This window comes from Thermobia domestica, chromosome 16 (genome assembly GCF_964235325.1).
Source record: "Thermobia domestica chromosome 16, izTheDome1.hap1.1, whole genome shotgun sequence".
Taxonomy (NCBI): domain Eukaryota; kingdom Metazoa; phylum Arthropoda; class Insecta; order Zygentoma; family Lepismatidae; genus Thermobia; species Thermobia domestica.
The window spans coordinates 14479636-14501226 of record NC_137469.1 but is presented as its reverse complement, the minus strand read 5'-3'; the positions used below and the strand labels follow the sequence as shown (position 1 = coordinate 14501226).

General features: G+C 35.5%; 1 protein-coding gene across 1 annotated transcript in view; it reads left to right on the top strand.

Annotated features, from left to right (window-relative positions):
- LOC145672920 (uncharacterized) overlaps positions 1 to 20403 on the top strand; it is a 636249-nt gene extending 615846 nt beyond the window's left edge. The window contains exons 11-12 of the mRNA XM_081742132.1: positions 4037 to 4246; positions 8925 to 20403. Of these exons, the coding sequence (XP_081598258.1) occupies positions 4037 to 4246; positions 8925 to 9025 (311 nt within the window). The 3' untranslated portion in view covers positions 9026 to 20403. The remainder of the gene's footprint in view (positions 1 to 4036; positions 4247 to 8924) is intronic.
- Positions 20404 to 21591: the final 1188 nt, after the last annotated feature.

The following is a 21591-nucleotide window of genomic DNA, read 5'->3' as shown; positions in this document are numbered from 1 at the left end:
GCGTCTCCCTCTACACGTCGATTGTATGTGTGGAAGGACGATGGGGAGTCAAGGAACTTAGAGATAACAGGATCCCTCTGTTCTCCGGATGAGAATGAAGTAGTACGTGCGAACTCCGAGATGATCTGGATGTCGCAGTCCGTGCGACACACACGATGAACAGAGGCGTCCCTCCTCTCTGGGGGACTTAGACCCTCAGATTGGCGGAATAAGAGTCTGTCAGTGCACAAGCAGAAAGACAAAAAAACGTATCAAGAAGCAAAGATCCGGAGCAGAGAGAGATTATGGAGGACCTTGCTGTATGCATGCCAATAGAATGTTAATCCTAGTGTAGTATCCATAGGGAAATCAAGTGTAGCTAAACCATAAAAGTTGTAACTAGATCTTGTAAGGTTTTTATTTCTTTCTCAGCTAGATTTACGTGTTTGCTTTTCATGAAGAATAAGACACACAGAGAATAAAAACATATTGGTTAAAAGAGTGATATTTCGTTAAATATACTAGAAATATTTGGTTCATAATAAATACTTTTACTTAATATGCATATCCAACATTATCAACCATATAGCCAATTAAATATAATTACCGCCATGGCTTTTGTCTTCTGGGCTCTCTTCATCTACATAACTTGTATTAAATTTGTGCAAGTGAATAACAGATTCGTAGTCACTGGCACAAAAAAATTCTACTTACTAAACGCCGTACCGCAATGTTCAGAGGTTTGAAAGAAACCTTTCCCTTCCTATGCGTCAGCTACCACATACTGAATTTATGCGAGTAGATAATGTATTCGCAGTCTATGATACAAAACAATTTTCGTTACCAAATGCCGCGCATTTATGTTCAAAGGTTCAAAAGAAACCTTTCCTCCCAATGCATTAATCATACTGAATTCGTGCAAGTGAATGGCATATTCGTATTCTCTGAACCAAGAACTAACCATACTTAAACTTTATAGATTTATGTTCAGTGGTTTAAAAGGAATCTTCCATTCTAATGTGTCGTTCATATTGAAATCGTGCAAGTGAATGATAATTCATATTATCTGAATTATCCTTATTCAAAAAATTTCGTGCAGAGAGTGACAAGAATCTGAACGAAGAGTTATGCATATTCAAATTTCGTGCCTTTATTGTCAAGGGTTCATAAGAAACTTTCCCTCCGAATGCCTCACTCATATTAAATTCGTGCAAGTAAATGATAATTCATATTCTCTAAACTAAAAATTAGCCATATTAAAATTTCGTGTAAACAGAACTTGCACTCTGAATGAGTCACTTATTTTTAATTCGCACAAGAATGATAATTCGTATACTCTGAACAAAGAGCTACCCGTATTTAAATTTTTTGCATTTATGTTCAGTGATTCAGAACAAACCTTCTACTGCCAATGTGCCACTTAGATTTATATTGAATTCGTGCAAATGAATGATACTTCATAGTATCTGAAGTATCATATTATCTAAAGAATTAGTCATATTCAAATTTCGTGCCTTTATTTAAAGTGCTTCAAAGGTACCTTTCCGTTCCAATATGTTGCTAATACTGAATTTGTACAAGTGAATAGCATATTCATATTCCCTCAATAAACTTCCTATTTAAAAATTCGTGCTTTCATGACCAGTGGTTAAATAAGATCTTTCCCTTTCAATGTATCAACATGCTATTGAGTTCGTGCAAGTGTGTTATGTATTCGCCATCACTGATACTCACGTAGATATTCAATTTAACGCGTCAATTAAGCTTTTGCGTTTTTAACTTGGCTGTAAGCCGAGTAAATTACTCCGACCACTTCTGTGTCGGGAAGGTGGGCACGGTGGCTTAGTGGTAGAGCGATTACCTCTAGTGTGTGGGGTCCCTGGTTTAAATCCCGACCATGTAAGTTTGTGGTGGACAACATCGTGGGTTTTCTTCTCAAATTATTATTCCACCAATTCTTCCATCATCATTCACTTGCCTTAATCATCGTCTCTCAGCCACACAAGCATAATTTGTACTCCGTGGTCTCATCTCGGTAGACTTATTCCATTCTCATTGTTACTACCATTCCTTGTTTCCACTACATCTTGTAATTGTCTTCAATATAGTCGTAACGCTGGCGCTCTTTTACTTCCGGTTGAAAGTAAAGCTAACACGATGTTTTTCAGATTTGTTTTTTCGATGACGATAGGGGGTTTCGTTATAGCTAGTCGAGTCAGCAAAATTTGACGATTCTTATTGGCTGATAAAGGTCATGTGGTCTTAGGCCCTGCCTCCGCGGGAAATTCAAAATTAGTCCCGCCCCCAAGGGTCGCGTAGTATGACGTCATTAGGTTACATGGTCTTAGATCACACTCTCGTGGGTAATTCAAATTTAGTCCTCACTCTTCAACCCTATGACGTCATTAAACCGGAGAGTTTTGAATTAGGGTCTATGATGGTCCAACTCGTTCCCCTTTGTGGGTAAAAAACTATTCATGTACTCTTGAAAAACATGTGATCTCATGACGTCATACCACGTATCCCTTGAGGGTCTTATTTTTAATCTTCTGCAGGGGCAGAGCCTAAGACCACTGACCTCTATGAGCCAATCAGAATCGTCAAATTTTTGCTTGCTCTACTAGCTATAACAAGATCCCCTACTAGCCTACTAAGGGCGATGAGCTACCCTATCTTCTAGCTCGAAGTCTCTGAAAACCATTTCAGTATTGGCGAAAGTAATCAGAAAAATTCCTGTATATGAATGAATTGGAAAGTATATCAAGCCGTAGTAGAGAAAATAAAGTGTACTAGATGAGAACATAAGAAGTGGTGGTAATGGTGATGAATGGTCAGCAATTATTGGTTGGCAGCAATATTTAATGACTGATTTTGAGATATCCTCAATTTTTTAAAGTGTTTGAAAACAAGATTTACAATTGAAAGGTACACGAAAAAAGGGGCTCATTGCAATTTTTACGAAAACGCCAATATGGACACAACCTGTTGGTGCTAGTTTGAACATCTAAATGCACTACGAATATTCTGAAGAAGAAAAAATGAATCGTTGCAGAGAAACTTACACAAGAAACAAAGCTATATAGGGAAAGAAGGTGCCCATCAATATTTTAAATTGCTTCTCCTGAAAACAATTAGAAAATGTCGATTAGCCCTTTCTTTCCTTGTACCCTTCAATTGGATGTAAAAATAGGCCAAAAAGAGTTAGTTAAATTTCAGTTTGATTTGGGTGTTCAAAAAAAAAAAAAAAAAAAAAAAACTGACAACGTTTGGGAGATTCCTGACACCAAGATAAGACAAAAAGTATAGACCAACTTGGGTGTGTAAATGCTTCCTTTCGGAGTTATAGGCTGCCGAAAACATGAAAAAAAAAAAAATGAAATTTAAAAGTCCATAGCTCCAAAACGGCGGGACCTACCGTATTAAGGTCAAGATTTTACTTAGAAACTAGTACGTACCCTATACAAATGTCCATGTTTCAGAATCCTGCGGTATTTCCGCAACAATTTTTATAGAGGTGCTTGGTGAGTACTTCAAATTATATGCTCATAGCCAAACTTCCTCCATAAAAAATGTTGCGTGAGTACCGCAGGATGCTGAAACATTTATATTTGTATAGGGCACGTACTAGTTCCTAAGTGAAGTCTTGACTCGACTACGGTAGACCCCATAGTATTGGAACTATGGACCTTTAAAGTTCATTTTTTTTTTATGTTTTCGGCAGCCTGTAACTCCGAAAGGAAGCATTTGAGCACCCAAGTTGGTCTATACTTTTTGTCTTATCTTGGTGTCAGGAGTCACCTCCCAAACGTTGGCGGTGTTGTTTTGGAACACCCTGTATTTAATACACAGAATCAAAATTTCCGGGGGGAAATTACTGAAAACTATTTCTATGCCATGAAAATGGAGTGTAAAGGATTAATGTTCTTCTAACATCAAGTACTTGGATTTGTTACAGAATCAAGAAGACATATTCTTGCTGAAAGTAGTATCTATGTATGACAAACGTTTTTTCTTTTCAACCTGATGATTAATGGACTTTTAATTTTTCTTCCATTAGCCTATTACTGCCACGGTAGATGGGAGGATAACGGAACGCATTACCTGATAACTACCCCACTGCGTCGTTCATCGATTGGTGCTGGACGCTTCTGTTTCATTTACCGAGAACAGGAAGACATGGTCCAGTTCTCCAGTAGTTCGGACTCTTGTCAAAGGAATATCAGTCCTGGTGTTGGAGGCACGCTTGCATTCAACGTTACAAGCATGGGTAAGTTCTATATACAGGGTGGACTTGATATTAACTCTTCAGTAATGTGGGACTTTAAATTGCCGCTTGAGTGTACGGATGAAGGGGTATTTAAATCTTGCACCGTTATCCCATATTTCAAAAACATTTTCTTTAAGATGAAAGAAACTCCGGCCTGAATATATTAAATACGTTGGATGTTTTGCACTCAAACATTGCACCGCAAAAGTCTGTACGATGTAGTAATATCGGAAGAATGTGAAGAAGGGGTCACTACAGTGTAGGTAGGTCAGAAGCATGTGTAGGGGAAATCACTACAACGTAGGTAGGTCGGAAGCATGTGAAGAAGGGGATTTATCTATCTCATAGGTAGGTCAGAAGTATGTGAAAAGAAGAAATTAACTACAACGTAAGTAGGTCGGACGGATATGAAGAATGGGAGGTCACTACAACGTAGATAGATCTGAAGCATTTGGAAAAGAAGAAATCACTACAACGTAGGTAGGTCAGAAGCATATGAAAAAAGGGGGGTTACTGCAGTATAGATTGGTCAGAAACATATGAAGAAGGTGAGGTCACTACAACGTAGATAGGTCAGAGACATGTAAAGAAGGAGGTGGTTACTACAACATAGGTAGGTCAGAAGTATGTGAAGAAGAGGAAGTCACTACAACTACAACGTAGATCACTACAACGAAGCATATAAAGAAAGAGATCGGTTTAGGCTGGGTGCTTGTAAATCGAATTTCTCGTATATCGGCATATAACAATTAGTTTTTCTAAATCAGCGATATATCTGTTACTATTATTATAGGTCGTTGGTTATATTAACCACCTAATCTACTAAAGTATTCAACCGATTGTGAATGCAGGTAGTACGAAGTCAAATAAATCGTAAGTATACTACTGTCTTAATTGAGAAACTAGGATTTAGGATTTAGATTTCTGGGCTTTCTGCATCTAAGGCCATTTAGCCCGACACGTTTGTGGGAGGACCTCTCTCGGCGAGCACACTATCCGGGGAAAGGGGAAGGAAGGAAGCGGCCTGGGAACTAGAAGTTAGGTACCACTCCGGCATTTGCCTCGTGGCCGGAAACTCAGAAAACCGGAATGAGGAAAACCCAGTAAACTCTCATTCAAAATAGCTGGTCTGAAAAATCTTTTTACACTTTTTCCACCGAGTGCCCCCACCGGGAATCAATGAAGAAACCAATCTTTATATATATACTCACATCACTAACTTGGATAACAATCTCCTCTCTATATTAATAGATTAATATTTCTAGTGAGTCTATCACACTAAGTGCATTACTACATGATTTTAATTAATTAGAAGGGTGTTCTCTCGTTTCAACCTCATTATTTCTAATTTTTTGGACACAATGACCAATCATTTATAAATATAAAACCATATAATATAAATATAAACCATGTATATGTAGTTGATGTTGAGTGATGTGATTTTCTATTTATAAATGGTTGGTCATTGTGTCCAAAAAATTAGAAATAATGAGGTTGGAACGGGAGAACACCCTTCTGAATAATTAAAATGATGTAGTAATGCACTTAGTGTGATAGACCCACTAGAAATATTAATCTATTAATATAGAGAGGAGATTGTTATCCAAGTTTGTGATGTGAGTATATATAATGTAAAATAAATATAATATAATATAATGTAATGTAATAAATAAATATAATGTAAAATATATATCGTAGTCACTGGTATAATCTCATATGTATATCGTGGTATTTCTATACAACTACATACTCAAACGTCTGTATATAATTTCATGGATCAAGACTGAATTTACTTACTGTTCATGAACAGGGCCTGCTTTACCATATGTGCAACACGTGCATTCATACGGGGCGGGAAAATTCATAATTATATTATTTAAAATAAATATTTCTTGTTGGAAACAGACTTCATGATGATGGTAGTTAAATTTGCTAAGCTGACCTTCTATTCGAATACTACATTCATAACTCATGTCTAAGTTGCATTACTTTAAGATCACATGAACAATGCTAAAGCAAATGATCAAACAAATTCCAGCAAGAATTGCTTGATTGTTGTCAAATATAAGAACTCAATTCTCGAACAGTAACGAACACCTGTTCCATTTAGTTCCATCACAGTTTTGATATGAAAACTAGTCTTGTCTTTGTCACAAACAAGTTCCTTACCATTGAAGATGGAAACAAGTTTTTTTAAAAAAATATTTTTTAACAGATATAGAAGCAAAATCAAAAAATAAAGATAAAAGAGGTAGTTGCACTAGAATTGCCAACTGATATATTGAAATTGAAGCTCGATATTGAATTCTATAAAAATGATTACTATCTTTCCTCTGCACATAAGTTTGTTTTATCTTTCACGAACATAGTAGATTATTATTGAAAGAGACATACACAATGAGGTTGTATATGTAGTGCGAGTGCCTTTCTGAGTGTGAGTGCTTTTCCCTTCCCTTCGTTGTTTATGATGGGGTAGCATATTTAAAATCGGGGCTTTTAAGATTTGTTCTTTCCGGAAAAGGGGCGCAGCAAGTGATATCATTGCACGGGGCGGCAAATGGCCTACGGCTGGCCCTGTTCATTAAGAGGTATTAGGATCTTGTAATAAAGAATTGCAGTTGTTGTCCATGGTTTGTTGGCAACATCAACTAAATGTGTGAAATATTAAGAGTTGTTGATGATGTAAAAAACAAGTTTTATTTCCAGATAATCAGCTCTCTTAGTTAATTAATTTGTGAGAACCATGATAAACAGATCTTTTTTTTTTGAAACTAACTGATAGTCTGGTAATTGTCCTCTTCCTGATACAAATCTATTTTCCAAACAACCTAAGTAACATTTTCGTTGTCAAACGGTGTGCCAACCGTTGTCTATTTGTAGGCATCGTTGGCAAAGCCACTATCAAAATGCCAACGGCAAATTCGACAATCCATCAACCATCGATGCCAACAAGCGAAAACAAAACAGTGGTTCAACGTAGGTGCATCGTTGTTTCGGCAACACATCGAAAGACGATGTTCTATTTTGTTGTCACAATGTTGGCGTTCCGTAGGATAACGATCGTTGGCCAACTGTTTTTTCCACGTTGGTGTTTTGTTGGCATTCCATTGGCCCAACTACACCATAGTTGGTAGATTGTAGGATAACGATCGTTGGCCAACTGTGAGTTTCTCGTTGGTATTTTGTTGGAATTTCGTTGGCCCAACTCCTCCATAGTTGGCACACTGTCGTCCATTGGTTGGTTGGCCAACTGTACACAATCTTCTGTTGACCCAACGTTGCAAATAATTGTTGGCATAACGATTTGCAGTACCGCCAAAGTCACCGTTGGCCAACCAACTATGGTCGGTGGCCCAACCATTTGCCAACCCAAAATGCTACATGGGAAGTTCTGTCCTGGTAAAATATATAGCGCTAGTAAATACTTAGAGCTAATCTACTGGTCAATCTCAACTACGAGGCGCATCCAGAAAGTAAGTTTCCCACGCGTCCCATAGCTAGGAAACGGTATGTTGCGCGAAGCGACTACGTGTACGTGAGAGAGTAAGGTCCTAGCATGCCACATGCACTAGCAGAACTTCCCTAGTGCTCTCAATAGTGTCGTGGCAGTGGTTGAAGATGGACGTTCCTATTCCATCTTCCGCCGCGTGTGAAGTGCGAGCAGTGATAAAGTTTTTGAATGCACAGAGCATAGCACCGATTAAAATCTATCGTCAGCTGTATCGTTGCAAAAATGTCAATGCTCACCCTGTGCGCCTTGCTTTGTGCTCTATAGTCAGTTGCTTCAACACAAAACTTCTTGATCAACAGGTACGTCGTGACAGTGGTGTGCAATAAGGAGCGGAAAATCTGTAGGGACTGCTTGCTCATGCCGTTAGGCCTGACGAGTGTCCAGTGATTTATCGAAAAATCTGTCTTCAAAATGAGTCGTTTAAATGTATCTTCGAGAATGAATCCTTAGAATAAATCGTTGAAAAATAAGTTTCTCGAATCTCATTTCGCTATGATCACAAGTCTTTATAGAAATTGGTTTTCTGGAACATCTAAATTTAGCGTACCTTAGGTTTGTAATTTTATCGGAAATCACACCATCACAGGAATTTGTCCATCGAACAAGAGATATATTTTGTTACTAGAAATGTTGTATAATTTCCTATTTACGCGTGTGTTATTGTCTAATGTGTTCTCCATCAGCCGAGAATCCAGTTATTTGTTTCTAATTATTGATATTTTACACTCATATAGATAATCTTGGTCACATCAAACTTGAATTAATCAGATTTTGTTACTCATATAGATTGTCTTGGTCACATTCAACTTGAATTATCAGGATTTTATTACTCATGTAGATGGTCTTGGCCACATCCGACTTCAATTATCAGGATTTTATTACTCATATAGATATTCTTGGTCACATCAAACTTGAATTTTTCAGATTTTACTACTTATATAGATAGTCTTGGTCACATTCAACTTGAATTATCCATATTTTACTACTCATATAGATAGTCCTTGTCAGATCCAACTTGAATTATTAAGATTTTGCTACTGATATAGACAGTCTCAGTCATATATATATATATATTGAATTACCAAGATTTCACTATAAAAGCTTTCTTGTCATACCTTTCTTTCTGAAGCCTAAGTTAGTAACGAGCTTTTCTCTTGTCTTTTTCAGGTAAATGTAGTGGATCGGACACGTCAGGGAATTCAGGATTAAGTTCAACAGCGTTTCCGATTGTTTTGGCAATATTTTTCACCTTATGGCAAATTAGATGATCTAAGGGCGATGGATAAGTACAAAAAAAGGCTGTATTACAAGGAATGAATAACAAAACAAAACTATCACCACTTATGTGTATAAAAGAAAAAATAAATATAATGATATACAAACACACATAAACGAAGCAAATATGCATTAAAGACTATTCTATTCGACGTTTTTGGTTACAAATGTAATGGATGGTAATTGAACAAGAATTCGAAAAGAAATGTCTAACTGATCGACCGTGTGTGAAAACTAAGTGCTGTGAAAGTTTGAGAAATGGCGACAGTAGCACAATGCAATTATACATTTGGTCTACATATGTCTTAAACATGTATATATACACAATAACTGTCCATCATTATAATATGTATATACATTACAATCTTAAAAAAATTATTCCAACTTCTTTTGTTTCTGCATATGAAGGAACATTTACGAAAGAAAAACAAAGAAAAGGACAGCAATCATTTTACACATCCACTTTACTCCTCAGATTTCGCTCCCCCATGTTGATGAAAAGAATTTCACGTGATTTTTTGGAACATATTCTTTATATATGCATATTATATATTTAAAAAAAACGTATATACACAATACATATATTTTTATTTGCCTCTCTCTGTCGAAGAGAGAGGGGTTCATATCCTTGTGGTGCTCAAATTTGAACAAAAAACGACTTCTTTTTTTAAAAAACAACACAATATTATTCCAATGAAATCAACTATATATGATGACTGTGTTTGTATTTGGTGTTTACTGTCAGAACAACGACAGAACTACGAAGATTGTTTGGATGCAACAATGCAAAACAATATAATTGAATATGCAACAATGGTTTTCAGGAATGAACGTAATAATGGGATTTTGGTGGTGGTATTGGTGCTGGTGATCAACAGTTGGTGATATGTATATACTACTACTACTACTACTACTACTACTACTTATAGTAATAATGATATCTTTGATGGATTGTTTAATAATGAACTATTAAAGGAAGATTAAAAAAAACTATTTCAAGTATAAATTTTGCAGTTTGAACTATTGAGAACTATTCTGAATAGTTCTGAAGTGCTGAACACTGAGCTAATGAAACAATCGTTTTCGGAGTTGCTTTTCAAAGTGAACTATAAGAAAACATATATGTACACACACTTTTTAAAACAAAAAAAATATACCACCACATCGAGAGGTCTTTCCCTGGTAACATAAAATTTAATATGTCACCAGGGCAACACTTTTCAGCGAGACTGTACTGTGCAAGTTTATTCCTTTGTTTGTTTGTTTGTTTGGAATTCCTCATTTTACATCAAAAAATCAACATGAAAGCATTCTTGTAAATATTCTTGTGAACGAAATATATGCTATCTGTGATAGTTCTTTTAAAAAAATGCACGGACAAAGAAAAAAGTGGAAGAAAGGTTTATTACCTTCTTACCTAATATAAAATAATACTTATGTTAATAAATACAGTAAGTATGCACATATGCAAGACAGTAATATCTATTAATAATAATAATGTTAATAAGACATATAAAATAAAGTTAAAACGAACATTTTTTTAATGTATATCGATCCATCTATAATGTATACAGTAAACAAAATCAGAACAGAATAGTTTTGCACGAACAAATTGTGCGAACAGAGAAAAGCCTGATATATATATACACAATTATACATGTCTATAACATATGTACATTTAAAACAGAGGCGTGCAAAACATTATTAACATACACGAGAGCTCTAAGCTCTCAGATGACTTGGAAAATATGTGATTGTGCAATTTCCCGCTATTATTTGGCCTTTATCCTCATTGGTTACTAGCGCGCCTAATAAGAAGAGTTCCTGATATGCAAAGACAAGTAGGAAAATACTTGTATTTATCTTTTGTTCCTATGTACAGAAAATGTTTTTTTTTTTTGTAATGTTACACTAAACAATTTTGCGCACGCCACTGTTTTAAACACAAATACTAACATTACAAGTATACATTGAAAAGACACGTCCCCGTGGTGTAATTAGGGTTGAAGGTACTCAATGCTGTAGTTTATGATGCCACCTTTCCCTCCTCCCCTGAACCGACACACAACCACATATTATTTGACATACTCTACTACAGCACAGACTCATATATTATCTTTGGTACTATTTTAATTGTCTAATAGAAACAATAGTTTTAGTATTCTACTATGCTTGTAGCCTTAATTCTATTTTTAACAATTTACAATATTCCTATTCAATTATTAATGATGTTTCTATTATTTCATGCGCTATAAACTTATTTCTTTGGGAAACTGCATCTGACTCATCTTTTTCCCGTGTTCTAACAGTCAGGAACGAAATCTCATAGCGTAACACGTATAGAATTAAGAACATTGATTGCGATAGTTTCAGACTTAAATGAGCGAGCAATACGCGGTGAACTATAGAATCCAGAAAATGAGTTTCTAAAACACAAAGGTTATTTGTGTCCACTAATATACAGGTTAAAATATTCTATAGAATTGTAGCACAGACAGTATTAGACTAGTATGCTAATACCAATTCAAAAAAAAAATATTCAATTTTTATTCATTGGAAAGGCAAAAAGAATTATTTAACCAATTTATATAAAATGTTTCTAAGTAAATGGAATTACAACTATCCGTTTTAATTTACTTTGTCATTTTACTTGATCATATGTTATTTGAAAATAATTTTATTTTAGGTAGTGTCCTCTAAAAATGTTCTAAATATCACGCTTTTACTTCAAAGACACATGTTTAAAGAGAAACAATACCTGGCTTTTATCTTATCTTTCCAATCACGTCTAAAAGCTGACTTTTGTTCTTTCACCTTTGTAACAATATCATTAATTTCCATATAAACCTCAAGAAACCGTTTCAATTCCACGCTTTTCTTTCAAGCAGATGTTCGATCATAAATATTACCTACCTTTTATCTTACCTTTGTAATCACATCTAAAAAACTGACTTTTGTTCTTTCGTCTTTGTAATAATACCATTAATTTCCTTATAAACCTCAAGAAACCGTTTAAATTTCACGCTTTTCTTTGAAGCAGATGTTCAATGATAAATATTAACCTGCCTTTTGTCTTATCTTTGCAGTCACATCTGAAAGTTGACTTTTGTTCTTTCGTCTTTGTAACAATACCATTAATATCCTTATAAACCTCAAGAAACCGTTTAAATTTCACGCTTTTCTTTCAAGCAGGTGTTCAATGATAAATATTAACCTGGCTTTTGTCTTATCTTTGCAGTCACATTTAAAAGCTGACTTTTGTTCTTTCATCTTTACAAAAATACTATTAATTTCCTTATAAACCTTAAGAAACCGTATGAATTCCACGCTTTTCTTTTAGACAGATGTTCAAAGATAAATATTACTTGCTTTCGTCCTATGTTTTCAACCACATCTAAAAGTTGACTTGCTCTGTCTTCTTTGTAACAATAGCACTAACTTCCTTCCAAACCTGAGAGAACTAGGAGTCAGCGCAGAACCGAACTCTGATCATTTAGAAGAGATACATAAATTGTTTGTTCTGGTTAGAATTTATTTTACATATGGCATTTTCCGTAACTCAGCTTCACTCTACTCAAAATGACGAAACAAAACCAAGAAATGATATAGTGGACAGTTTGCCTAATGTGGACGAGAAACAACATTGTGGATAGAGTTTCAAAGATCAAACTGGAAAATAGCAGCACTTCTTTGATGAAAATGTTTTGGACAAAACTTCCAGGGACGTACAGGAATTTATTTTGGAGGCTGCCCAAACGTTTTTGTGGAGTCCAAATTCAATATGGGAATAAATTGTATTAAAATTTGTAAAATCACCCCTGAAATTATACTAAATGTATAGAAAAACTATAAATTCTGAGGGGTCCGGACTCTTAAGACCAACCTCGTTTATACGCTTCTGAAGACTACAATAAATCCAATAAATCAAGATGATTGTTCTTCTTTTTGTTTATCTTGCAAAGGATCAAATAAGAGTTCTTTTGTAAATAGTGTCCGTTCCACATGTTGTTGTTACGGTGCCAATTCACGTGACACATTAGCAAAGGATTTAAGCTACAAACTTCACACTTGTAAATTTTACTTAGAAAGTGCGTTACAAGTGGTTTCATTAACACATTATCTTCTACAGTTGACCTTACTCTATTTAGAAATTGAGGTCGCAGTCGCTCAGTGGTAGAGCGTTCACCTGTAATGCATGGGATCACGGGTTCAAACTAGTGAACTTTGTGTTTAGTAAACACCGTGTGCGTGGGTTTCCTTGGGGTTCTCCCGTTTCGCCCCACTTTCTTCTTTCCACCATTTCATTCATTTCTCATCATCACCGTCTCCTTTAGCCTAGCCGGCATATTCGTGGGACGTAAAACTCAAAATTTCATTTCAGTTTTTCTATTTAGAAATTGAGGCCGCGGTGGCTCAGAGGTACAGCGTTCACCTCTGGTGCGTGGTGTTCCTAGTTCGATCCCAGCTAGCGCCAAGTGAACTTTGTGATGGACAAACACCATGTGCATGGGTTTTCTCTGGGTTCTCCCGTTACCATCCACTTTCTTCATTTTTCATAATCACCATCTGCTTTGGCCTAGCCGGCATAAACACGTCAAACTGAAGGAACTCATTTCGTTTAATTTTCTATTTAGAAATCCCAACTTAACATTTACATCGAATTATCTGAGTTAATTAATGACTCAAAAATTAACACCTGTACTGTCGACTTCAGTCAACTTATTAATTAACACTTGCCATTGACATCGTCGACCTAGTCAATATAATAATTTCAAACTAACATCTGCATCTTCGACCTTAGCCAATTTAATAATTGAATTTGACATTTGCATCATCGAACTGAATTAACTTAGTAATTCAAAATTGATACCTGTCTTGTCGACCTTAGTCGCGTTTAATAATTAAAAATTAACACCAGTATTCTCGATCTTAGTCAATTCGATGATTGAAAATTTAATGCCAGTTTCGTCTAATTTAACTAATCTAGTTTCAACACTATTGATACTCCGTTGTTTTAACTTAAATTAACTATTAACCCAATCATGGTAAATGGGGATGTGACTCCTTAATAATAATTCATCTTTAAAACTTTTGGACATTACACTTGGCAATGAATGTGTACATAGAGAAAAATATTTAAGTTTACATATACCAAAACAGTAAACAAAAATTTCTTAAAGCATTTATTTTGTCTTCATAGCTTCATCATGTAGAGTAGTTTCTCAACCTGGAGTCGCGATCCCTAAGTGAGTCGCGAGAGGGTTTTATGGGGGTCGTGAAAATAGAATCTAATACCGGAAAATATTTTTAAATAGATATTATTTTGAATTTTGTTCTGACAGGTTTATTTTTATTTTTATATATACCGTTAAGAACAACAAAAATTAGGTCTACTAAACATTTCCAACATATGCAGAGTTGTTTAAAAATCAATTTAAATGAAAGAGGTACGATATGCAGGCCCGCAACTAGGGTTTATGTCACCCGGGGCAAACACACAATTCGGCGCCCTCCCCCCCCCAAGGTTTAGTCGAAAAGTATCACTTATGGATTGCAACTGTAAATAAAATTCTTAATGAAACCAGTTATATCAATTTTTAAATACTTTAACTCTCCAATACGCGCGCGGGCTACCATTGTAGCCCAGCGTTTTTATTTTCCTTGCCGCAAAGTAATTCGAGATGATAACTGAAAGGGTGTCTGTGTACCTTTCTATCAACTATCATTCTGCGTGTTTAGGGTGTGGTCAAACGTAAAATCGAAAGGAGCTCATTGTTATTCTGCTTGAAAGTTTCATGGGCTACATCTCTGCCGTGTCGTGACAAAACGCTGTAACTTTGGCGGAGCTGTTTTGCGAAAAAGAGCCGTAAAGTTTTCATCCGAAAATGTGATCTGTATCGTGTAGAACCAGTGTATCTTGACTTTGGAAACACGTGGTTACATATAATGTTACGTAAATGCATGTTGTGTGATTAAATTTGGTGAAAATTGATTGGTTGACCATTATTGCCTAGTTACACTGGTTCTACACGATACAGATCACATTTTCGGATGAAAACTTTACGGCTCGTTTTCGCAAAACTGCTGCGCCAAAGTTACAGCGTTTTGTCACGACACGGCAGATCTGTAGCCCGCGCGACTATTGATGTCACGGGTGTTCCAAAACGTCAAAGTTTTTTCATTATAGTTTGAGTGTTGATCAGATGGTCAATGAGTTTGCAAAATGCCAATTCTGATGAGAAATGTTGTTAAAACCAATATTTACGATCCAAAATCATTGAGAACATAACAATGCAACAATGAAAAGCTTATTTTTATTTCTGTAAATTTTTCGGTGTAATCCTTTGATGTGAAGAAAAGAAGAAAACTTTCCATCAACAATGAAGCACACAAGAACTCCACACTATATTGTTATGTGTACCTCTCGAACTTGAGCACTTTCTGTACCTTTTGGGCACCTTTCTGTATACTTTCTCTTTCTGTATACATGCACCTCTAAGGTGCACACAAGTGATAGAAAAAACTGATTCGAGCAAAGCATCTCTCTTTACAGTGCATTAACTAGAAAGTTCATTAAATATGAAAGAAATTGCTTCATAAAATATTAATAAATAGATCAAGATATTTAGATTATTTAATGTATAGTAAATATTATACATTATAAACGATTAATGTAAAAAAATGATTGAAATTAACAATAAAGCATAATAAAGCATAAGTTGGACTGATAGATAACAATTCAAAATGCCTCGAAGAGCTCTCAAGCAAAGCTAATAGATAAAGCTTCATACAACCTTCACTCGCAAAATCTCTTGGTAGGCGTACAAGAAACAATTAAATACACCGAGGCGTGTAAATTATCTTTTCCGCCACAAAACTGCCCTCTAGTTTAAAAACATTACAGCAATTGCGTAACATTACAGGGGGCGCGTCTGAGCTAAACTCTTCAACCACCAGCAAGCAACAAAAATCGGGAACTTTTCGCCCCCGCCCCTATTGACAACAGCGTTTTAAACTTTAGAGCTGTTCTCAGTAGAATTATACAAACAAACAGCTCCTTGTGGTAGGAAAAGGAAAGGGGGGCGGATTCTCTGTGGTCGCTCAAGGGAACAAATGCATGCAATATTAGGTTTTTAATGTATAACATTACACCTATTTAGATGAGACTCTCTCTCTCTCTCTCACACACACACACATATATATATATAAAACTTTTGATTTCTTTTAACATCTAGAATAAGTTCCTCAAGGGAAAGGGTGAGATTTTTAAAACAATTGATATATCTTCTTTCCGGCGCCCCTCCAACCACGCGCCCGGGGCACGTGCCCCCTCTGCCCCCCCCCCTAGTTGCGGCCCTGACGATATGAAACTAATAATTACTGTTATCATTTAATTATTATTTATAATGGTATACGAGGATTTAAAGAGATTAAGGTTATGATAAATTAATTAAGTTTAGTAGTACTATATTGAAATACCAGAAGAATTCAAATGCAACATAACCTGCATAGTGAAATACAATTAAAATTGAAAGCTAATGAGATACCTGATCACGGTGTGATTTCACTAGTGCGGCAATACCCGGTGCAATCTTCGTGACGCACATTATCAAGTTATTTTAAAATACTCAATATATTTTTTAACAACTGTCTGTTTTTTTTTATTAAAAATGAAAATTAGAAATCACTTTCTTTTTTATCATATGACCCAAAATTAAGGGAATTATGAAGTTCTAAAATTTTCAAACGGCCTCCATTTTGAAACAGTATAACGGATAGGATTCGATATTTGTAATATGAATGACCTGACCAAATTTGGTTTTAATCCATTCGCTTTTAGGGAAGTTATTGTATTCCGCTATATATACAAGAAATGGATTCTACTATTATAGAAATAGATAGATATCGCGAGATCTTCGCAACAGGTATATTAAAAATTGCCCACAAGTTTATTACAAAACCAGTAATTATAAGGGGGTCGCTGGCAAGACGATATGATAAAATGAGGGTCGTGATAGGTATTTGGTTGAGAACCATTGATCTAGAGCATCCCAGATCCATTGTACCTTCAGCCGCTAATGACACCAGTGACACACATACACACCCACTCACAGACACACAGACACTTATACACAGAGAGACATGTGAAATATTTACATGAATATTACGTAAAACTCTACAGAGAGACATGTGAAATATTTACAGAATATTACGTAAAACTCTATGCTGTAATACAATCATTAATGTTAAGAAACAATTGTATTGCCATTAATAAAATACAGTATGAAAATGATATTTATAATAAACAATGACTGCTATTTATATATATATGTATGCAGGTAAATATGAACTTGTAAATGATTAAAACAACAGGAACTACGAAATAATTTTTATTGTTCTTTTTTTTCAATTATAGCAATTTATATTGAATTCAGTTCGTAATAATAATATGCACTATTTTTGATGATATGTAATATAAGCTATTTTTACGTTAAAAGCAAAGTTGTGTTTGAAGATTTGTTAATGGAAAATCTAAAAGATCGTTGTAAACCCTACTTTTCCTGACTTTCCTTTCTCCAGTTGTAATCAATTTTAGAAATTGATAATAGAATTTCTTCTTCTTCGGCTTATAAGAATTAATAATATCACAAATGAAAAATATATTTCCAGATGTTAACTGAAAATTGCAAAACATTTTAACACACTTATACTTATCACGTGACATCGCTATGATTTATATCACTGGATGGTGCTGTAATCGCGCGCTCTTTCGTAATTGGATGTGTACTGATAACGCCATCTAACGGAATAATTTTGTGTTTTCTACAATCTCACACAAGTTTGCTGTTAACAGGTGTGGCAACTTGCGCTCAACTAAAATTGTGCTTTTTTCTTGTATGTCCTCGTCTTGTATGATATACAGGGTGTCAACATGAAACCGCCCTGATTAAAAACATTAATTGCATGGAAACTATTAGTGCCAGAGAATAACGGTTTGCGGCATCTTCAAGAGCAACTCAAACAGTTTTTTGTCTATATATATGCATTTCTATATGGGCCCCGTTAGTAACTCTCAGAATATCCAGTCGATATTTAGTTTCTCGCTATGTCTTGTGTAGTATGTCCGATGTGATCGAGTTGATAACTTTGTGACGACGAACAGGAATACCACGTACAGGTGTGGCGTAAACTCTATCTTTGACATAGCCTCGTAGGAAGAAATCCATAAGAGTTATGTCGGGAGATCGCGGTGGCCAAGGAGTTGGTCCAATCCATTACTGTGGAAACGTTCTGTCTAAATCTCTCCGAACATCTAAACACCAATTTGAAGTTACTAGCCGTTACTAATTGAATATATATCTATATATGACAAGATTGGGAACGTTTATGTTCATTCAATTTGGTGCTAGGAATGACAGGGAGCATCTTCACAGAATAACATATTCAATAATTCGTATGAAGTTTTGCACAACTTAGAGATTCGGCCTAGGAAAGTTATATATATCTCTTCGTTCTTGCGCAAAAGGATGGATTGGTCGGAGGGGACGCAAAGTATTACCCGCTGTAAGACTTAGGTATATAAAGCTAGTTTGTTGGAAGAATAGACGGCAAGAACAATATTGAATTAACATATCTGACAGAAAAAGAGCACTCTTGTTGGTTCGTCTCGTTCCAATAACACCTAGAGTTCGGCTTTCTCCTGAGAACGGGTCTCTTTCTGAATTCGCAACTGACATATAATTTATTAAATGCTTGGTATTCATCCCTTGGTGGTGAAATAAACCAACTCAAATACATCTATTACCGTTGACATGTATATTTGAACTGGGACCATGATGGCTAAGTGGTAGTGCACTTACCTCAGGTGCGTGGGGTCACTGGTTAGAGTCCCGGATAAGTAAATTTTGTAGTGGGTAACATCGTGTGCGTGGGTTTCTCAGGGTACTTCCGTATCCTCCCACATCCTCATTCTTCTTCTATTATGATTTCCTTACCTTAATCATCGTATATTTTAGCCTAACGAGTATAATCGTGGGACGTTAAACTCAAAAATTTCAATTTCTTATTTCATGAATATTTGAAGGTTTTCATGCAGTCAGTAGAAAAGAAGGAAAACTTAAATTAACAGAGAAAATGGAGGAATTCTGTAAGCAGTTAATGATCAGTTTTACTAGAAAACGTTGGCAAAGATGTTAAAAATTTACATTTTAACCCTTTAAATATAAAATAGGTTTAATCGAGTAGATTCTGAACGCCAAAATGAACGGTACAGAGTTTAAATGTTATTTTTATTATCTACGTTTTCGACCTCTGATCCCAAGTTTTACCAACTTTCATACAACTGTGTAAAAGGTCTGAAAGTTTTGAAAGCTTGTAAGTGAAAGTTTTCTTTCTCTTTCACCCTCCCCTCTCATCCCATAAGATCACATACAGGGTGCCCCAAAAGTAGATATACACTCCCGTACTGATCAGCTCATTGCATTTTATATAATTTCTTATTGTCATCCATCAGGTAGACTTAGTTTCTTCATTATTGGTTCTTAATGTGTTTTTACTTATATCTTAAGCTCGGAACATCCGAAGCAAATATACCCATAAATTAAAATGTTATGCTTGAGCAATGCAAGGTTGTATACCTACTTTTGAGCCACCCTGTAGATTAGCATACGCTCTTTCCACGCGGAAAATCCAGATTCAATTCCCAACGAGTGATCCTCTGCTTCGAATTTCTCATTAAGCAGCATGTTCATGTCTTATATGACCTCGGTGCTGATAAGAATATTAATTCCAACTCATCGAATGAACCTAAAGAAAATCAGATCACCTTCACGATTATTTGCAATCTGTGACTTCGACAACACATGGCTGTACGTGATATTGGAAAAGAGAAATATCTCAGTTACACATCTGCAAATATATCTTGCACTTGTGAATATTATTTATGCATTTTTACTTTCTGATATTCCCTGCCCTATATATTCTTTCTTTCTTCCTAAACAAAACACTATCGTGATGAATATGGAGTGAATATAATATTTGAAAAAAAAGGTGCCTTGCTTGAATTAATATTGTGCATAAGAGGTATATATATATGTATGTGTGTATTAATAAAATTTCTTCAGGTTAGTTTATTCCTTTTTCTATGTAAGAAATATATTTGAAAAAAATCAAACGAAAGTAATAACAAATGTTTCCTCTTAACGCAATGGTTATTATACAATGAATAAATAATAAACAATTGGAGGAAAAAGAAAATGAAATTTATAGGGTGTACATTTTGTGTATATAGGTAAAAATAGAAAAATAACATTGGCATGTGACTGCAATGTATATAAATACAGAAATATAATAAAAAATAAAGACGTGCTTATTGTGGCTATATTTTACTTTCCTGCTTCCTGTATTGACAACTTTTAAAGTTTATATACGAGGAGAAGTCAAAATGTAAAGGGACTTGCAATTTCTCGCACTAGGGTTTGGTAACACTGCTAGTCTGCAACACTTCCATGCGACATGTCACTCTTATTCCCGCGTTAGTCGTTGGAGTGTAGCATAATGTTAAACAAGGAAGATCCGTTTCGATTTGCACCACGGAGGAAATTATTTGCGAATACAAGCGCAGTATGATGACAGCTGCTTATCGAGAAGCAAGATCTACGAATGGATAGAGCGTTTCAAACAGGGGAGAACTTCTTTATGTAAGGAGGAAAGTTCGGGTAGGCCATCTACGTCAACGACTCAGGACAATTTTAAAGTCGTTGAGGGTATGGTGATGGAAAACAGATGAATCACAGTGGACGAAATCGCCAATACTGGGAGTCATGATGTGGATTATTTGGACAATTGAAGGAAGCGCTTAGGGGGAAAAGATTTGCAATCGATTCAGAAATCATTGATGTGGTGCAAAATTAGTTACAGGTGCAACCAAAAACCTTTTTTCCGGATGGAATTAGAAAAAAGAAACTTGTGAAAGGTTCGGAAATTGCGTTGAAGTGCAGGAAGATAATGCAGAAAAAAAATATGTTTCAATTTTCTATAATTAGAATAAACGTACTTTTTCTCTAAAGTCCCTTTACTTTCTGACTTCTCCTCGTATAATGGTTAATAAAGAAATTACAATTACAATTACTAATTGTGCACCCACGTGATGCCCTTGAGCGAAGATCTGCTCCTTGTCTGAACCTCGTGGTCTCGTGCTACTGTTACAGCTGTTACCCTGTTAGACAGGCTTTCCACTAATGTATGTAGAACATACTAAAGGAAGCTAATGCAGGACTTCAGATCATGAAGATGGTAGGAAAAAAAGAAACAGCATGCTTGGCCATCTTATTTGACACTCCGATTGGATCACTGTGTTGATAGAAGGAAAAGCAGAAGGAAAACTAGGAAGAGGAAGACCAAGGATAGAATATCTAGATGCAGTTACGAAGAAGAGGCCTTATCAAAGTATAAAACAGCTCTCCCAAGCGAGAGAAAAGTTTTAAAATTTCCATGTTGCCCACAAACCCATGGTTGAGGTGAACAAGAAGAAGAAGATGTAGAACATTCCCTGGAATGA